The sequence below is a fragment of the Verticillium dahliae genome, genomic scaffold (genome assembly GCF_000150675.1).
Source record: "Verticillium dahliae VdLs.17 supercont1.24 genomic scaffold, whole genome shotgun sequence".
NCBI lineage: Eukaryota > Fungi > Ascomycota > Sordariomycetes > Glomerellales > Plectosphaerellaceae > Verticillium > Verticillium dahliae.
Window position 1 is genome coordinate 132,598 of NW_009276937.1, and position 13,593 is coordinate 146,190.

Here is a 13,593-nt window from a genome sequence, read left to right on the forward strand (position 1 = left end):
GGGGGGGGGTTTTTACCAGAAGAAGGCCAGGACCACCCGCGCGCCCGGGGGTGGGGGTTTTTTTTTCCCCCTTTTTCCCCCCCCCGCGCCCCCCCGGGGCCCCCCCAAAGGGGAAAAATGCCTCCCTCCCCCCCCCCCCCGGGCAAATAGGGGGGGAAAAAGGTATTTTTTCCCCGCCCTCATCCAAACCAAAAAATTTTCCCTTTTTTATTTAATAAAAACGGGGTTTTTCCCCCCCCCCCCCCCCCCCCCAAAAAACAGCCCATGATGGGCTGGTCCTCCTGACCCTCCCTGCCACTAACCACGAGGTCCCCCAGGTCCAGCCCGGATCAACCCTGGCCCGGTTCCCTCTCCCGTCTTCGCCCCGTCTGAAACCGTCTTTTTTTTGGGAATAGCCCAATCAATAAGTAGCGCCCGTCCCTTCCCCCCCCCTTTTGGAACTTTCCTTAACAATCATGACCCATGTCTTTGGCTGCCATGCCCTTTTCCGCCTTTTTTACCCCTACTAAACTTTCTCCCTGGCCTTGACTCTCAGTCACTTCTGCTAAGACCACTAACAGCTCAAACCTTCCTTCCGACCAGACATTGCCAGCGTCGTATCAACCACCGTCCCCCCCCCCCCCCTTCTGCCCCAGCGGGCTTCCAAACGGCACCGTCAGGACCCCCGGGCCACAAGCCAAGAACGAATAAAACTGAGCTCGATCGGTGACGGTTCGTCATCCAGCCCAGGGTTGGCTGAATGACCATTGGTCATGTTCACCAAGAGTTGGAACGATCGCGCGGACCGTGATCTCTTCTTCACCATACTCAGTATCAAATGCATTGGCATCATCACCGGACCGGAATGGACATCGATCGGGAACTCCATGAGGTCCATGGGCTATGGCTTCACCAATGAAGGATGCCGGTGAGTGAGAGATCTGCTTTCTTATTCCTGTCACCCCTCGGCTCCGCTGCCTCGTAGTTCTATGCCGCCACACACGTTGCGATTCTCTTGTACCATATACCATACCTTGTCATGTTGACCCACTCTGTCCCATTCCGATCGATCCGTCACGAGCAGCCTCACAACGACCCGCTGATACGTTCCCTTCAGTCAACACTTTCAAGGCCTGCGCCGTGCCCAGCACACGACACGGGGTATAGGCCTCTTCGGACAGCCCGGGGAGCAGGCAGAAACTTATGACCCTACCCTGAATCCCATCACTCGCCGCCCCGGTCCCGGCCGTGGCAGGCCGCGCAAACAGGGGAGCCCGCCCTTGAGGACGGGGGAGACGAGCGCTGAACGGCAACGTCGAGAGGAGAGGGAAATTGAACGTCTCAACGCCATAGATGCTGCCGCCGCCGAAAACGCCGCCAACAACATCCCAGCAATCAGTGGCAATCCATTCTTAGATCGCATCTTTGCTATGCCGGGAAACAGAACCGTCATTTATGGAGGCGGCGGTCCTCCAGTTAGAGTCCATACACGCGAGGACGATCTCGAACTCGAAAGGAGAAAAGAAAAACATAACGACAGGCTCCTTGCCACGCTGGAGGCACGCCGAGCGGGAAATCCTAAGAACCCTCCGCCGAAGCCAGCCAGCACCCAGTCAGGTCCAGCGGCGCCCAGAGATACATCACCAGTGACAGAGACCAGTTTGGTGCCGAATGCCAACCCTGACAAGCTGCCAGACGCTGTCAGCACCACCTCGAAAAGAGCCTGGAGCGCTAGAGACAAGACTCTGCCCCCTCTCGCGCCTGAGCCTGGCCCTGGCCCTGGCCCTAGTACTGCTCATACCCCTGACTCTAACAGTTTTGAGTGGTACCCTCCCGTTCGGTCAGCTCATTCTCGCTCAAGAACTTCAAATACATTTGCCTCTGCCTTACAAAAAGAGAATACGACCAGAGCTGGCCAGCATGCGACTACCGACGCGTCCATGTCTTCCTCCGCGCGAGCGGATCCACCGGCAGCAACAACAAGTCGCCCGCCTGAAGACATAGCTGGTCCCATAGGGGAACCTCCAGAAAACAATTTTGCCGAGGCGAGCAGCTTTCACGACTCTGGCGATTATTCAATCATCGATCCATCCAACGGCCACGATATCGACACGGTCTTGGCTCCACACCCTGTGGCTCTGTCCCCGCGCCCTCTTGGCCCATCGGCACAAGACAAGCCGGCGCAGCCTCAGCGGGACAATGTGAGCCCCGAAAAGGGCACACGTGGGGGGAATGTCATTGATGCCGTGGGCAGTGGAGCTGGTCATCGAGAGGCAGAAACTCAGCCGGATGAGCCTCATCCCAAACGCATGCGGGTCGCAGAGTCTGCAGACACGCAAGGGATTACCAGGGCCGAAGTTGCCCTGGCTCTGGCTGCAGCCCGCACAGCTCAACGCAAGGTGACCGAAGAGGCGTCATCCTCGCAGCAGATTCTCGATGACGAAGCTGTGTTAGCTTTGACGACGGTTCACGACGACTTCACATCAGGGTTCCCTCGCGAGGACACTGACCATCAAGTTGGCCTTGACGGCGATGATGCGCTCGGGTTTGCTTATGATGAGTCTTAACATCATGAGGAAATGTGACGGATCTTGATAACATATGAAATGAAGGATTTTATGACCGTTTACGGCATGAGTCAGGCTGGTTATGATTAATGATACAACACGGCCGACACGAAACGTCATGGGAAGGGCATCTTGGTGTTGGAAGGGGGCTATCCTGTTTTTGCCGATTTATGCAGAGTGAACTACCCTTAACTTTGATGGTAACTTTCCCTTTGAGGGAACTCGGATAATGACTATATGCTAAACTTATGACATTACGCCCGGTGCGGCTATCATGTATTAGTTCTCATTCTGCGACCAGCTTCTTCCTCTTGGTTTGTTGAACACACTCGACTGACCATGTGAGCATACTATTTACATCTGCTTCCAAACTTCTGTTCTAACCGGCTCATGAGGTTTGTTCGCGAGAAAGGGATTCACAGCTACATTCAATGGAGGAAAGCATGACCCGCCTCGTCAGGCCGCTTTCATCGGTCACGTCTCCTGGTCTGTCAATCCCTCCGCCTTCTGGTCCCGCGTAGCAACTGTCTCTGATCAGCCCCTCTCAACTCCCGTTTCTCTCTCTCTCTTCCACATAAGCTCCCAAACCTCAACTATCCTCAACACATAGACCACGACAGCCCTCCCCACTTTCCACGCGGTACTCTCCCGTATAACAGCCTACGCAACCGAACACATACACGCATACAACACCGTCAAGATGGTCAACTGGGAAGATGCCGATCTCCGGGATGCCCTGCTTGTAGGCTTCTGGAACACCTTCAAGGAGCACTTCTCTCAGGAGACCAAGGATCAGATCATGGCTGCCGCTCAGAAACATGACTCGACGATCAACTGGAACAATTTCCGGTAAGTACTGCCAGTTTCGCTTGTCATCTTTCGAGCCCTCGAGCCTAGATGGTGTTACTACCCGGAGGCTTCTCGTACTTAAAAGTTAAGACAACCACGTCTGAAGCCTACTGAAGTCTAGCCTCGAGTGAGTGCCTTCTGTACATATTGGACAGACGGTCACGACTTATTGTTGCCTGTTCAGCGGGCTGCAGCCTACTTTGTCATAGTCTGCCCTCCAATCAGCACGACCCCATTCACTGTTGCACATTTACCTTTTCCTTCACCATCCTTCCCCTCCTACCAGCAACACATCATTACTGCGTCTTGTCCTAGCGGGTATTCCAGTCGATCATCAAGAATTCTCGAGTTGAACAAACACACCTTGCACCCGCAGCTGCCACACCAGCACCAAAATGGTCAACTGGGACAACGCCGAGCTGGCCTTGCGCATCGTGACTTACCTCTGGAACACCTCCAAGGACAAGTTCACTCCCGAGTTCAAAGAAAATATGATCTTTGAGCTCAAGAAGGTCGATGCTACCATTACCTGGGAGGCACTCCGGTAGGTCATGATTCTGTCTTGTTCGCGGCTTTTGTGTCTAGCGTTGCAGGATGGTTGCCGGGCTCTGGTGCTCTTTGATGAGCATCTTCTTTGCATGTGTTCTTTGAGTCTAAGTGGTTCTCGAGTGCCGTCAAACTACTGCCTAACCGTTTCCTCGGGATCGAGAGCACTGACACAGAGCTGGGACTGTTTTGGCGAGCGCCGGTTCCACTCTGCTGCTTGTCAAGTCGGCAAGAGCAGAGGCAGAGGCAGGGTAGAGGTCAGGCAAAGGCAGTTCGAAGGCAGAGGCAACCGGATATCTCGTCCCAATATCTTCTGTCATCTCCACCAATAGTCCATGGAAAAGTCCGTCCCCAGTCATCAACGGTCAACGCCTCCACCACCAGCGAGATCTCTCCCTTTTCTTCGCACACCATCAGATACTACTCCGAGTTGCATCGCTTGACGATTGCATCGTCAACAAGCAGAGCTTAAGCCCGTTCTTGGCTGTTCTCATTATATCCTGAAGATGTCCACTCGCATGGCATGGACCCCACAGGTCCATGAGGACATTCTTGTGGCATTTGTGACGGCGTCCAAGCTTTCTACATCGCAACTCTCAGATGTCATGAAGGTGCTAGCTGCTCAGGGCTATACCTTTACCGAGTCTGCTCTTAAGTGCGTATCTCTTTCTGGCAGTGGCCTTTTTCTTTTGAATATTTGCTACTTCCTGTGTAACTTCGATTCTCTTTCTGTTTTTGCATTTGCTCTAACTGCGTTTTGATGCCTGCCTGGGAAAGCTCCCATGCCTTCGGTTCTCGGGCCTTGTGTCCTTGATTTTCCTTCTCTTTCTTTCCTATTCCTCGCTTTGAATCATTACCATCTTGCCCTCTTCAACCCAGTCACCATCTTACTCCGATCTTCTACCTCAACACCTCTGCTGTTCAACAATCTTCTATCTCTTCCCTCAGTCTCATCTGGTACCCACACGCTTTCAAACAACGCCCTCTACACTGCTCATCACCCACTATTAATTTCTCTCATCATGCCTGCAGTCAACGGACCTGCCACGGCCTGGGATGACAAGGCTCACGCAGACCTTCTCATTGAAGTTCTCAAAGTGGTCAAGCCGACCCCAGCGCAGTGGAACGAGATTGTCACAGGCACCCAGGCCAAGGGCTACAGCTACAGTTCTTCAGCTGCTCAGTAAATCTCTTCAGTTCCTCCGCGTTTTTACTTTCCGTGTGCCTGTTTTCTGCCACAAAAACCACCCATGAGTTGCACTCTTGCTGACCATCCCCTGCGCATCACAGGCAACACATCGCCAAGCTTCAGAAGAAGGAAGGCAACGGCGCCGGCACTCCCGCCAAATCCACGCCCGCCAAGTCGACTCCGGGCAAGAAGACCCCCGCCTCGGGCAAGCGCAAGGCCTCCGCCAAGAAGGCCGCTGCCGTCTCTACCGATGAGGTGAAGGACGATGATGAGGAGATGGAAACCCCTTCCAAGAAGGTGAAGACCAAGGAGGAGGTCGATGACGTCGATATCAAACAACCCAGGTGAGTTGCCGTGTTTTTATCTTCATGTTCTACATCGTGCCGGGCGACTGACTTTTGGCTTCAACAGCGCTCTTGATATGGAGGCCGGAGACGTTGACAACGACTACGAGGTCTAACTCCCGACAACTTTTGGCGTGCTTCCCTGCCACCCGATGGGAGGAGACGAACGCATTGCAGACGGAGAATGAGTCCTAGGAGCAGTATAGGGAATACTGGGATATGCTCAGTGAATAGTTTGACATTCGTCAAGGGGTCGAGAGCAACTGATGCGTGTGGCTTTATGCACTTGACCCATGGATTGCTGCTCCCTGCCGTACTTTTGCGAAGGGCATCCATTCTGATACAGGAAGGAAACAGAGAGAACGAACAGGAATAACCAAATCGAGTTATATTCATCTGCTCATAATGAACCATTCGCCTGGTGTTGTGATGTTCTGACTGCATGGCGGGGCTTGCTAGCATTTCTTGCCTAATGGCACGTATATCCCTGGTCCCCGGCGCACTTCTTCCCATCCGATGCTGTGTACTTGGCAAAAGACTCTCCTAATTGTTCACATCTTTCAAGTACCCTATGCAGCGAAGCTCGCCAGGACGTCGTGGGAATGTAGGCTCGACACTCGACAATTGGGCTAACGGCGTATTTGAGTACGCGATTCATCATTCAGGTTATATAGAAAAGTTCCCTAGCTAAGGAGTTGCCGATACTTGCCAAGGACTATGTTGTCGAGCAAATCCGGAAACACCCCAAGGTTGACTGAATATGAGCACCATCATTTCTCCTTGTCCGCGTCCATCCTCCAGTGGTGAACCGCAAAGATCTCGTAGCCCAAGCCATGCAACTCGCCTCCAGGAAGCCTTGGCTCTGTCAACGACATGTCAGCTGATTCTCAATATGATTGGGAAATCTCTTCAGACATACCGCTTTCAAATCACGAAGTCTTCTTCAACAATTTCGTCTTTCTTTTCGTCTTCGACATCGTGTTTGTCAATGATGGCCTCCTTCTTCATGGGAGTCTCGGTGTCCGCGGCCCTGACCTTGGGTTTCTTCGAAGGCGTGTCGAGGTTATAGCCATCAGCCTCAACAATAGCCTTGGCACGGCTGCGCTTCTTAGCAGGGGTAGCGGAGGTCGGGGGAGATTCATCCGTGGTGCTGTCAGGACCGACTCGAGCACGCCAGTCCTTGAGAATCTTCTTGGTCCAGCGCTGTCTAGGTGAAACGCTTGTTAGATGACAAGCCTCGTAGATGAACCCGGGCCTGGTAGCCATGATGGGTCATATGGTGAACGGCACTTACTCCATGGCAGACTTGGTGAAGGTGTAGCCAAGCCGGTCCATGATGTCTTTGACCTTGGGCCAGTTGACGCCCCGGAATTCGGCGCTGTGGGAGGCAACCGCCATGGTGAGGTCGCGCTCGGCGATGCCGCCATTGGCGGCCCAGGTGGAATCCTTGGGAGGCATGGTATGTGATGGCTTGAGGTGGTCGGCACTTGGCTATATGGAGTCTCTGCGTGGGAAGTAGGCGTTAAAAGATGATAGTCAGTTGATGATGTGATGCGACGAATAGTCGTCTAGATTTGGCAGGGCAAGTCGCCTGAAGCAGGTAGAATGAATCCGTCCGAAGTTGGCAGGAAGTAGATCGTCCGGTATGCACATCAAAGAAAGCGTTCACAGGTGAGTTAGCTTCGCGCAAGGCAGGTGCTGACCTGTGACCTAATTCAGGCTGCGAGTTGATGGAGCTGTTGGGTGTTATCTGTGAGCTTCTAGTAGCAGGACTTCTTTGGAGGCGTTTGTGGATGTTGGGTCCTAGAGAAACAGAGCCGTTAAAGAGTTGCTAGGTCACAAGGAGAATAGCCAGGGCAGAGCCCATGCCAAACTCTCACGGACGCTACATTGAATCACAATGAAGCAAGGGAAGAGGATAGCCATATTGTGCAATTGCCCCCTTGCAATGAGCGAGTTTGTCACTTAACCGTCAGGTCTAATCTGGTGCCTCTGGCCTCACCGCGATGTAGGGAACAGAGCATGTAGCCAAACCAACCTCAAGTAGCCAGGAGCAAAACATGGACCATAGTTGGGCACATCAAGATCAACTCGAAAAATTCTACGTGGCGAGCTATCCCAGTCGCCTCTCCCAATGCATGGCCACCAACGCCAGAAATGACCATCAAATGATCATGTCACCCTAAAACGCCACATCCATCGTTGACCACCCTCGGCGAGCAACAGCAAGACTTACTTGCCGTCACGACCGTCCAATCTGCGCCCTTCGCTGGGTCCCTTCTTCTCAACGTTGGGCTTTTCGTCCGCGTCGCCCTTACGCTTCACGGCGCCTCCACGCAACGTCTGTCCCTGGCCTGCGAAGTGGGGTCGGTTGGCATTTTCCTTCTCGCGCTCCTTGTCAGCATCCGTCTTGACCGGTTTGATCTCATAGCCAAAGAAGAGCTTGTTGGGCGGGAGACGGAGAGGCGCTGGTCCAGCGGTTCGACGAGGCAAGGGACCAGTAGGGACCGGATTAGCCGAAACACCACCGACGGGGGTGGCCGACTGAGGTGTAGACGTCTTGCTGGTCTTGCCGGGCTTCAGTCGCTGGCCTTCACCATAAAAGTTGGAAATGTTGGCCGTGACAGACGGTGCGATGGCGCCGTAGTTGATGGCCTGAGCCATGGTGCCCTGGCTGTGCAGGAGGCCGCCGGCGGGGAGACCGCCACGTACACTGCGAGGGGTGCTGGTGCCGCTGCCGCGGGGCTGGCGCTCAGGCTCGACGTAGCCGACGGGCGGCGCAAAGTCAACCTCGACATCCGTCTCGATCATGCTGACACCCATCTTATCCGTCTCGGGCTTGACCTCGAGAACAGCAACATCGTAAACTTCGTCATTGTATGAAAAGTTGAACACGTCACCCTTGGTGAGAGTGGCGAAATTCCTAAACGCCTTCTCCAGCACGGCCTTGGGATCGCTGATGTCGAGAAAGTTGACCGACTGGGGCTGGAGCTTGACATGCCTCGCGAGCTCCAGAGAGGTCGTCTTGATTTGTATGAGATCACCAACATCGAGGCCCAGTGTTTGCATCATCTGCAGCTGTTAGCATGACAACTTGGCGGCTACCGGTGAGTTGGATGTCAGCATACCCATTGTGGCAGGTATGCCTTGCCCTCCTCGGCCACAAACTCCAGCACACCGGCGTGCGAGTGCTTGCCCTTTTCCCCGTTTATAATCTCCATGATCAGGGGCCACTGTACGTGGAGTTTGGAGACCTTGTCGAGAGCGGATGGCGGGAGAAAGATCTTGGATCCATAGTTGAGGTCAGGTCGCTCGGGCCCGGGGGCAAAGACCATAGGATAGCATCGGTAGTATTCGTCGAAGCGCTGGACAATCGGCCGGCGGCCACCACGGGAGAACTGGTGCATGTTGACCTAGCTGTGGTTGAAGGTCGAGGCGGAGCTGTCGAGGACGATTAGGACTGGTGCGGAGGGGCGTGACTCGAGCTACACCAACAGAATGAATGTGCAGAGTTGGCTGCTGGAGAGAATGGGCGAAGGATCCGAAGACGACGGTCTGTTGATTGTCAGGATTGAGTTTCAGAGCTGGCGGCTTGCTGTATGAAGGTGTGGGTTGCCGTTTGTCTCGTGAAGCAGAAGGTTGGCGGCTTGAGTGGGATGTGGAAGCTGCTCGAGGCAGCTGATGAATGACGACCAACTAAAGTGCGCTGGAGTTCCGCATGCTCCACATTGTCACGGGAGGTTTAGCGCCCCGATTTGGAGATGGTGACCCTCTACTTGAACATGATCCTCGCATCACCAGAACTCCGTGCAACAAGCTCAAATTGATTGATTGAAGGTCCATATTGAGAGATCAGCTTTTCAGTCTTAATGTCCATTGAACAGATCTTTGTGAGCTCCCAGAATACGGCTCTTTGGTAAGGATGTGTACAGCATACCTCGCATAATTACATACATCAACACGGACCGCTGCCACTAAGGTACCTAGGTAGCTATTCAACTCCGTCATCCAGAGCTCTCTACAAACAGACCCCACTCACCATCAAAAGCTCTCCCAAGCTCCTCCAAGCTCACGACCTGCCACACACCTCCAGATACTGCGTGCCACCCTCAACAGCGTGCCAATCGCCTCACGCACCTCCAGCCTCATCCCATAATTGCCCATCCCCATGGCATCCCGCCACACAGCCGCGCGCCCCAAGCGCGCCGGCGAAGACTTCGCCCGCACCCACCACCACGACACAGCAGACCCCGACTCGAAAAAGGTAAAGTTCGACGTCCGCAACCCCTCGGCCCTCGCCGCCGACGCGCGCGAGGAGGACGCCGTCCTCGAAGCCGACGTCATCGGCGGCGGCGCGGCCACCAAGCGCGGCGCCGTCAACCTCGACGGCTACGACAGCGACTCGGACGGCGAGACGTTCAATACGCGCGCCGACAAGCGGGCGCTCGGCAAGGGCGAGGCCAACATTCTCGAGCAGCTGGACAATTACGACTCGAAGAGCGCCGGCGGCGGATCCAAGGGGGGCAAAGCCAGTGCGGCGGACGACGACGACGACGATGACGACATGTTTGCCGAGCCGGAGGATGCGCCAAAGGAAGCTGCTGGGGCGCCTGAATCGACGGTCGAGGCGAAGAAGAAGGCCAAGGCTGTGCATTTCTTGCAGGATACCGATATCGAAGGGCAAGACATGCAGAGCAAGAGCGGCGGTCAGATTCGCCTGGATGACGAGGACTCGGACGACGATGAGGAAACGCGGCGACATGGCCATGCAGGAGGAGGGTATCGACGAAGAGGTCGGCCTCGGTGGTCTGAGCGCAATGCGCTCAAAAGTCGGAGGTCCTTTAACATGAAGGACGAGCAAGAAGAAGGGCGTTTCGACGCGGACGGAAACTTTATTCGCAAAGCAGTGGATCCAGATGCGCAACACGACAAATGGCTCGACGGCGTCAGCAAGAAGGAGATGAAGAAGGCCGCCGAGGCCCATGAGAGGCGCGAGGCCGAGGCGAGGCGGTTGCGAATGGAGAACGACAGCTTGTTGACGACAGATATTCTGAAGAGTCTGATTCTGAAGCTGGACAAGGGCGAGACACCGCTGGAAGCACTCGCGAGGCTGGGCAAAGGACAAGCGAAACAGAAGAAAATCCCGAAATGGAAACTCAAAAAGCAGAAAGGAGGCGCGGAGGGTATGGACGTCGATCAGGCGGAGAAGGCCGAGGACCCTGAGCAGAAGAGGATACGAGAGGCCATTGCAGCCATCACTGACGCGGCTGATAAATTGTTGAGCCGAGATCGTGCTGAGATCTACGACGAGGAACGAGAAGTCCTCCTCAGAGAGTGGCAGCGCGAAACCGGCGAGGATTGGGTGGAGCCGACGCAAGAGGCAGACTCGCAAGAGGGCAAGATGTGGGAATTCCGGTGGGTGGATGGCCGCGATGACGCGGACAAGCAAGGGCCATTCGACAGCCAGACCATGAAAGCATGGCAAGATGCTGGGTACTTCGGGGAAGGCGTCGAGTTCAGGCCGGCAGGCGATGAGAATGAATGGAGCAGGGTCGCAGGCTTTGCATAGCAAGATTAAAAACAATGATACCACTTCAAGCACTTGGAGCTGCTACTTAAAACAGTGACATTCATTCCAAATCAAGCACCACAGGGATGCTATTCTCTTGTTGTATGGTACAAAATTCTACCGCCTTCCCGGCGAAACGCATCCGATTTTACGTCCACCCCCTAACGCCAAACTGCAAGGATCAAATACTCAGCTCACATCCATCGCCTCACCGTGGCCATTGGTGACGGTAAAGTCGACACCGCCATCATTGCCTATCAGTCGCTTCTCCGAGTCGGTCACAAACTTGACGCTGCGGTCGGGGTCGTAGAACAGGGAGAAACTTCGCTGGACGTCGGCGACGTCCACGGCCTTGGACTTGCGCTTCGCGCTGATGAGCTGCGACGTCGTAATGAGGTTGCTGGCGTAGCGCAGGCCGGCCTCCTGACCGATCTTGGTCAACAGAGCAAGAGCGTCAGCAGACACCTCGACTTCTTCCTCCGCCGCCCTGATGGTCAGGATCTGCTTGATCTCCTCAGGGTTATACTTGTGCGTGTGAATGATGACGACACGATCAAGAAAATCGAGGGGAAGGCCGTGAGGGCTCTTGTAATCGGTTCCTCGAATGCGCGAGTTGCCCCTGTTGCTGGCCATCATGACGATGGGAGCCAAGTCGTCCTCGAGGGCGCGGTTGATGTAGGAAAAGCACTCGATGTCGAGCATGTGCACCTCATCGATGAAGAGCACACCGGGAACAATCTCGGCCTTGCCCTCCTCCTTCCACTCGCCGACCTTGGTGTTGATCTGGTCGCGGATTTCGCTACGGATCTCGCCCGTGTCGCCGGAGAAAAGAGCCAGGAAGCCTTGCGTCCGCGAGTTGATGACATCAATCTCGTGCAGGGTGACAGTGTGGACGACCTCCTTGCGCTTCTGGAGCTCACCGTCGGGGCACTGCAGGAACTTGGTGTCCACGCCCATGGCGTCGTAGTCGCGCGAACGAGCGTAGGACCGGCCCAGCTTGGTAATCTTGCCAGAGGACTTGTCAATGGAAATGATGTCGCCGGCCATGACGCGCTCTTTGGTCATGGCGTCAATCATCTTGGTACCCATGTCGTAAACAGCCTCCATGTCGGTCGTCTTGATGGTGAGCTTGCCCTGCTTGGCGCCGCCCGTCACGCTCCGATCAATCTGAATCTCAACAACCTCGCCCTCCATAATCTCGCTTTCCTCTTTGATGCGGACGCCAATTGACTTGCGGAAGGCCTGGGTCAGGGCCTCGGTCTTGGACATTTCGAGGGAGAAGATTTCGGAGGCAGCGAGACTGGTGAAGGGGACGTCGGGGCCAAGGGATTGCGCCATACCCATGGCGATGGCAGTCTTGCCAGTGCTGCAGACAGATTGCGTCAGCGAGCGTCACAGGATGAAGCACGACGCAGAGTGGGTGGAAAGGTGTGTGTACCTGGGAGGGCCGGCAATCAGCACGGCGCGTCCGGCAATCTTGCCTTCCTTGATCATCTGAAGAATGACGGCGGCGGCCTTTCGCGCCTTTTCTTGTCCGACAAGGCCCTGCGAGGAGGTTCGCGGTTCGAGTGACGTGCCATCGACACCAAGGCCTCGGATATGGGAATGCGCGGCGATGAGGTTGAGCCCTCGAAGCTCCTTTGATTCGGAGACGGTCATCACAGGCTACACGTTTGATGAGCGAGAGGTCACACAGTGGCGACAGCTTGATTGGAAGAAGGACATACCGCGGCCATCTTGAATGCGATATCGTGGAATCGCTGTGGTGAAAGTGATGCAGAATTTCCGTAGTGATGAATGCGACGGGTTACGCAGCCTGGATCGACTTGGGGGTGTGCTAGGATGCAGAGAGCTTGACGTTGCGCGGCAGAAAATGTCCAGAGCGCGCTTGCGGCGTCTGCAGCCTGCACCGGGGTGGATACGTATGTCTAGACCTACGCCTGTTTTTCCATTTCTCCCAGGCTCATCATCAGGGCTCACAGCCGCGACGCCTGCGACGCGTCGCATTGGTGAAGTCCACTTAATGCCTTGCCGTATCTTCCAGGGTCTCGCTCAACGAACCCCCCCCCCCCACCACCCCTGGCCCGGCTCCCCGCTCTGTCTCCTCTAGTCGGCCTTCGAAAGTGTCTCTTTGCATCAGTCATTTGCACAGCACCCCAACCGTTGCACGTTATCTTCAAGGATCACATAAAAACTGCCTCCACATTCATGAAATATTGCAACGCTCGCCTTGATAGCTCACCTCCTGACGTCCTCGGCCTTTTTTTTTTCTTTTTCTTTTTCGATGACTTGGGAGGAAGGCATTCGTTCCAGCTACCTGACAAATTCTCACAACCCTGGGACCAAACGCATACAGGGTCTTCGAGGACCACGCTTGCCATCTGAAATTGGCGGTCCTCTTGGCAAAAAGAGCTGGACCAGGCCAGCCTCTGCGAATCCACATCCCATCCCATCACTTACACCTGGGGCTTGACCAGGGTCAAACCACACCGGCCCAACCGGAGTCTCGTTGGCGCTAGAAAGCGGTTCAAAATCAGCCTGGTGGTCGAA

At 55.0% G+C, this 13,593-nt stretch overlaps 7 protein-coding genes across 7 annotated transcripts; 4 read left to right on the forward strand and 3 right to left on the reverse strand.

The window, feature by feature from the left end:
* Nucleotides 1–752: 752 nt before the first annotated feature.
* On the forward strand, nt 753–2,546 carry VDAG_08907 (uncharacterized protein; the record flags this gene model as incomplete). Its single annotated transcript, XM_009656710.1, has 2 exons — nt 753–907; nt 1,097–2,546. The coding sequence occupies 2 exons, from the start codon at nt 753–755 to the stop codon at nt 2,544–2,546; spliced, it is 1,605 nt and encodes a 534-aa protein (XP_009655005.1).
* Nucleotides 2,547–3,246: 700 nt separating this feature from the next.
* On the forward strand, nt 3,247–3,943 carry VDAG_08908 (uncharacterized protein; the record flags this gene model as incomplete). Its single annotated transcript, XM_009656711.1, has 2 exons — nt 3,247–3,395; nt 3,772–3,943. 2 exons carry the CDS (start codon nt 3,247–3,249, stop codon nt 3,941–3,943), a joined length of 321 nt encoding a protein of 106 aa, XP_009655006.1.
* A 1,020-nt stretch (nt 3,944–4,963) lies between these two features.
* Nucleotides 4,964–5,590, forward strand: VDAG_08909 (uncharacterized protein; the record flags this gene model as incomplete). Its single annotated transcript, XM_009656712.1, has 3 exons — nt 4,964–5,124; nt 5,232–5,474; nt 5,542–5,590. The coding sequence occupies 3 exons, from the start codon at nt 4,964–4,966 to the stop codon at nt 5,588–5,590; spliced, it is 453 nt and encodes a 150-aa protein (XP_009655007.1).
* An 808-nt stretch (nt 5,591–6,398) lies between these two features.
* On the reverse strand, nt 6,399–6,932 carry VDAG_08910 (uncharacterized protein; the record flags this gene model as incomplete). Its single annotated transcript, XM_009656713.1, has 2 exons — nt 6,399–6,681; nt 6,769–6,932. 2 exons carry the CDS (start codon nt 6,930–6,932, stop codon nt 6,399–6,401), a joined length of 447 nt encoding a protein of 148 aa, XP_009655008.1.
* A 774-nt stretch (nt 6,933–7,706) lies between these two features.
* On the reverse strand, nt 7,707–8,881 carry VDAG_08911 (ubiquitin fusion degradation protein; the record flags this gene model as incomplete). The annotated part of the gene is made up of 2 exons (XM_009656714.1): nt 7,707–8,552; nt 8,603–8,881. 2 exons carry the CDS (start codon nt 8,879–8,881, stop codon nt 7,707–7,709), a joined length of 1,125 nt encoding a protein of 374 aa, XP_009655009.1.
* A 761-nt stretch (nt 8,882–9,642) lies between these two features.
* Nucleotides 9,643–11,043, forward strand: VDAG_08912 (uncharacterized protein; the record flags this gene model as incomplete). The annotated part of the gene is made up of 1 exon (XM_009656715.1): nt 9,643–11,043. One exon carries the CDS (start codon nt 9,643–9,645, stop codon nt 11,041–11,043), a length of 1,401 nt encoding a protein of 466 aa, XP_009655010.1.
* Nucleotides 11,044–11,232: 189 nt separating this feature from the next.
* On the reverse strand, nt 11,233–12,702 carry VDAG_08913 (transcriptional regulator; the record flags this gene model as incomplete). The annotated part of the gene is made up of 2 exons (XM_009656716.1): nt 11,233–12,409; nt 12,482–12,702. 2 exons carry the CDS (start codon nt 12,700–12,702, stop codon nt 11,233–11,235), a joined length of 1,398 nt encoding a protein of 465 aa, XP_009655011.1.
* Nucleotides 12,703–13,593: the final 891 nt, after the last annotated feature.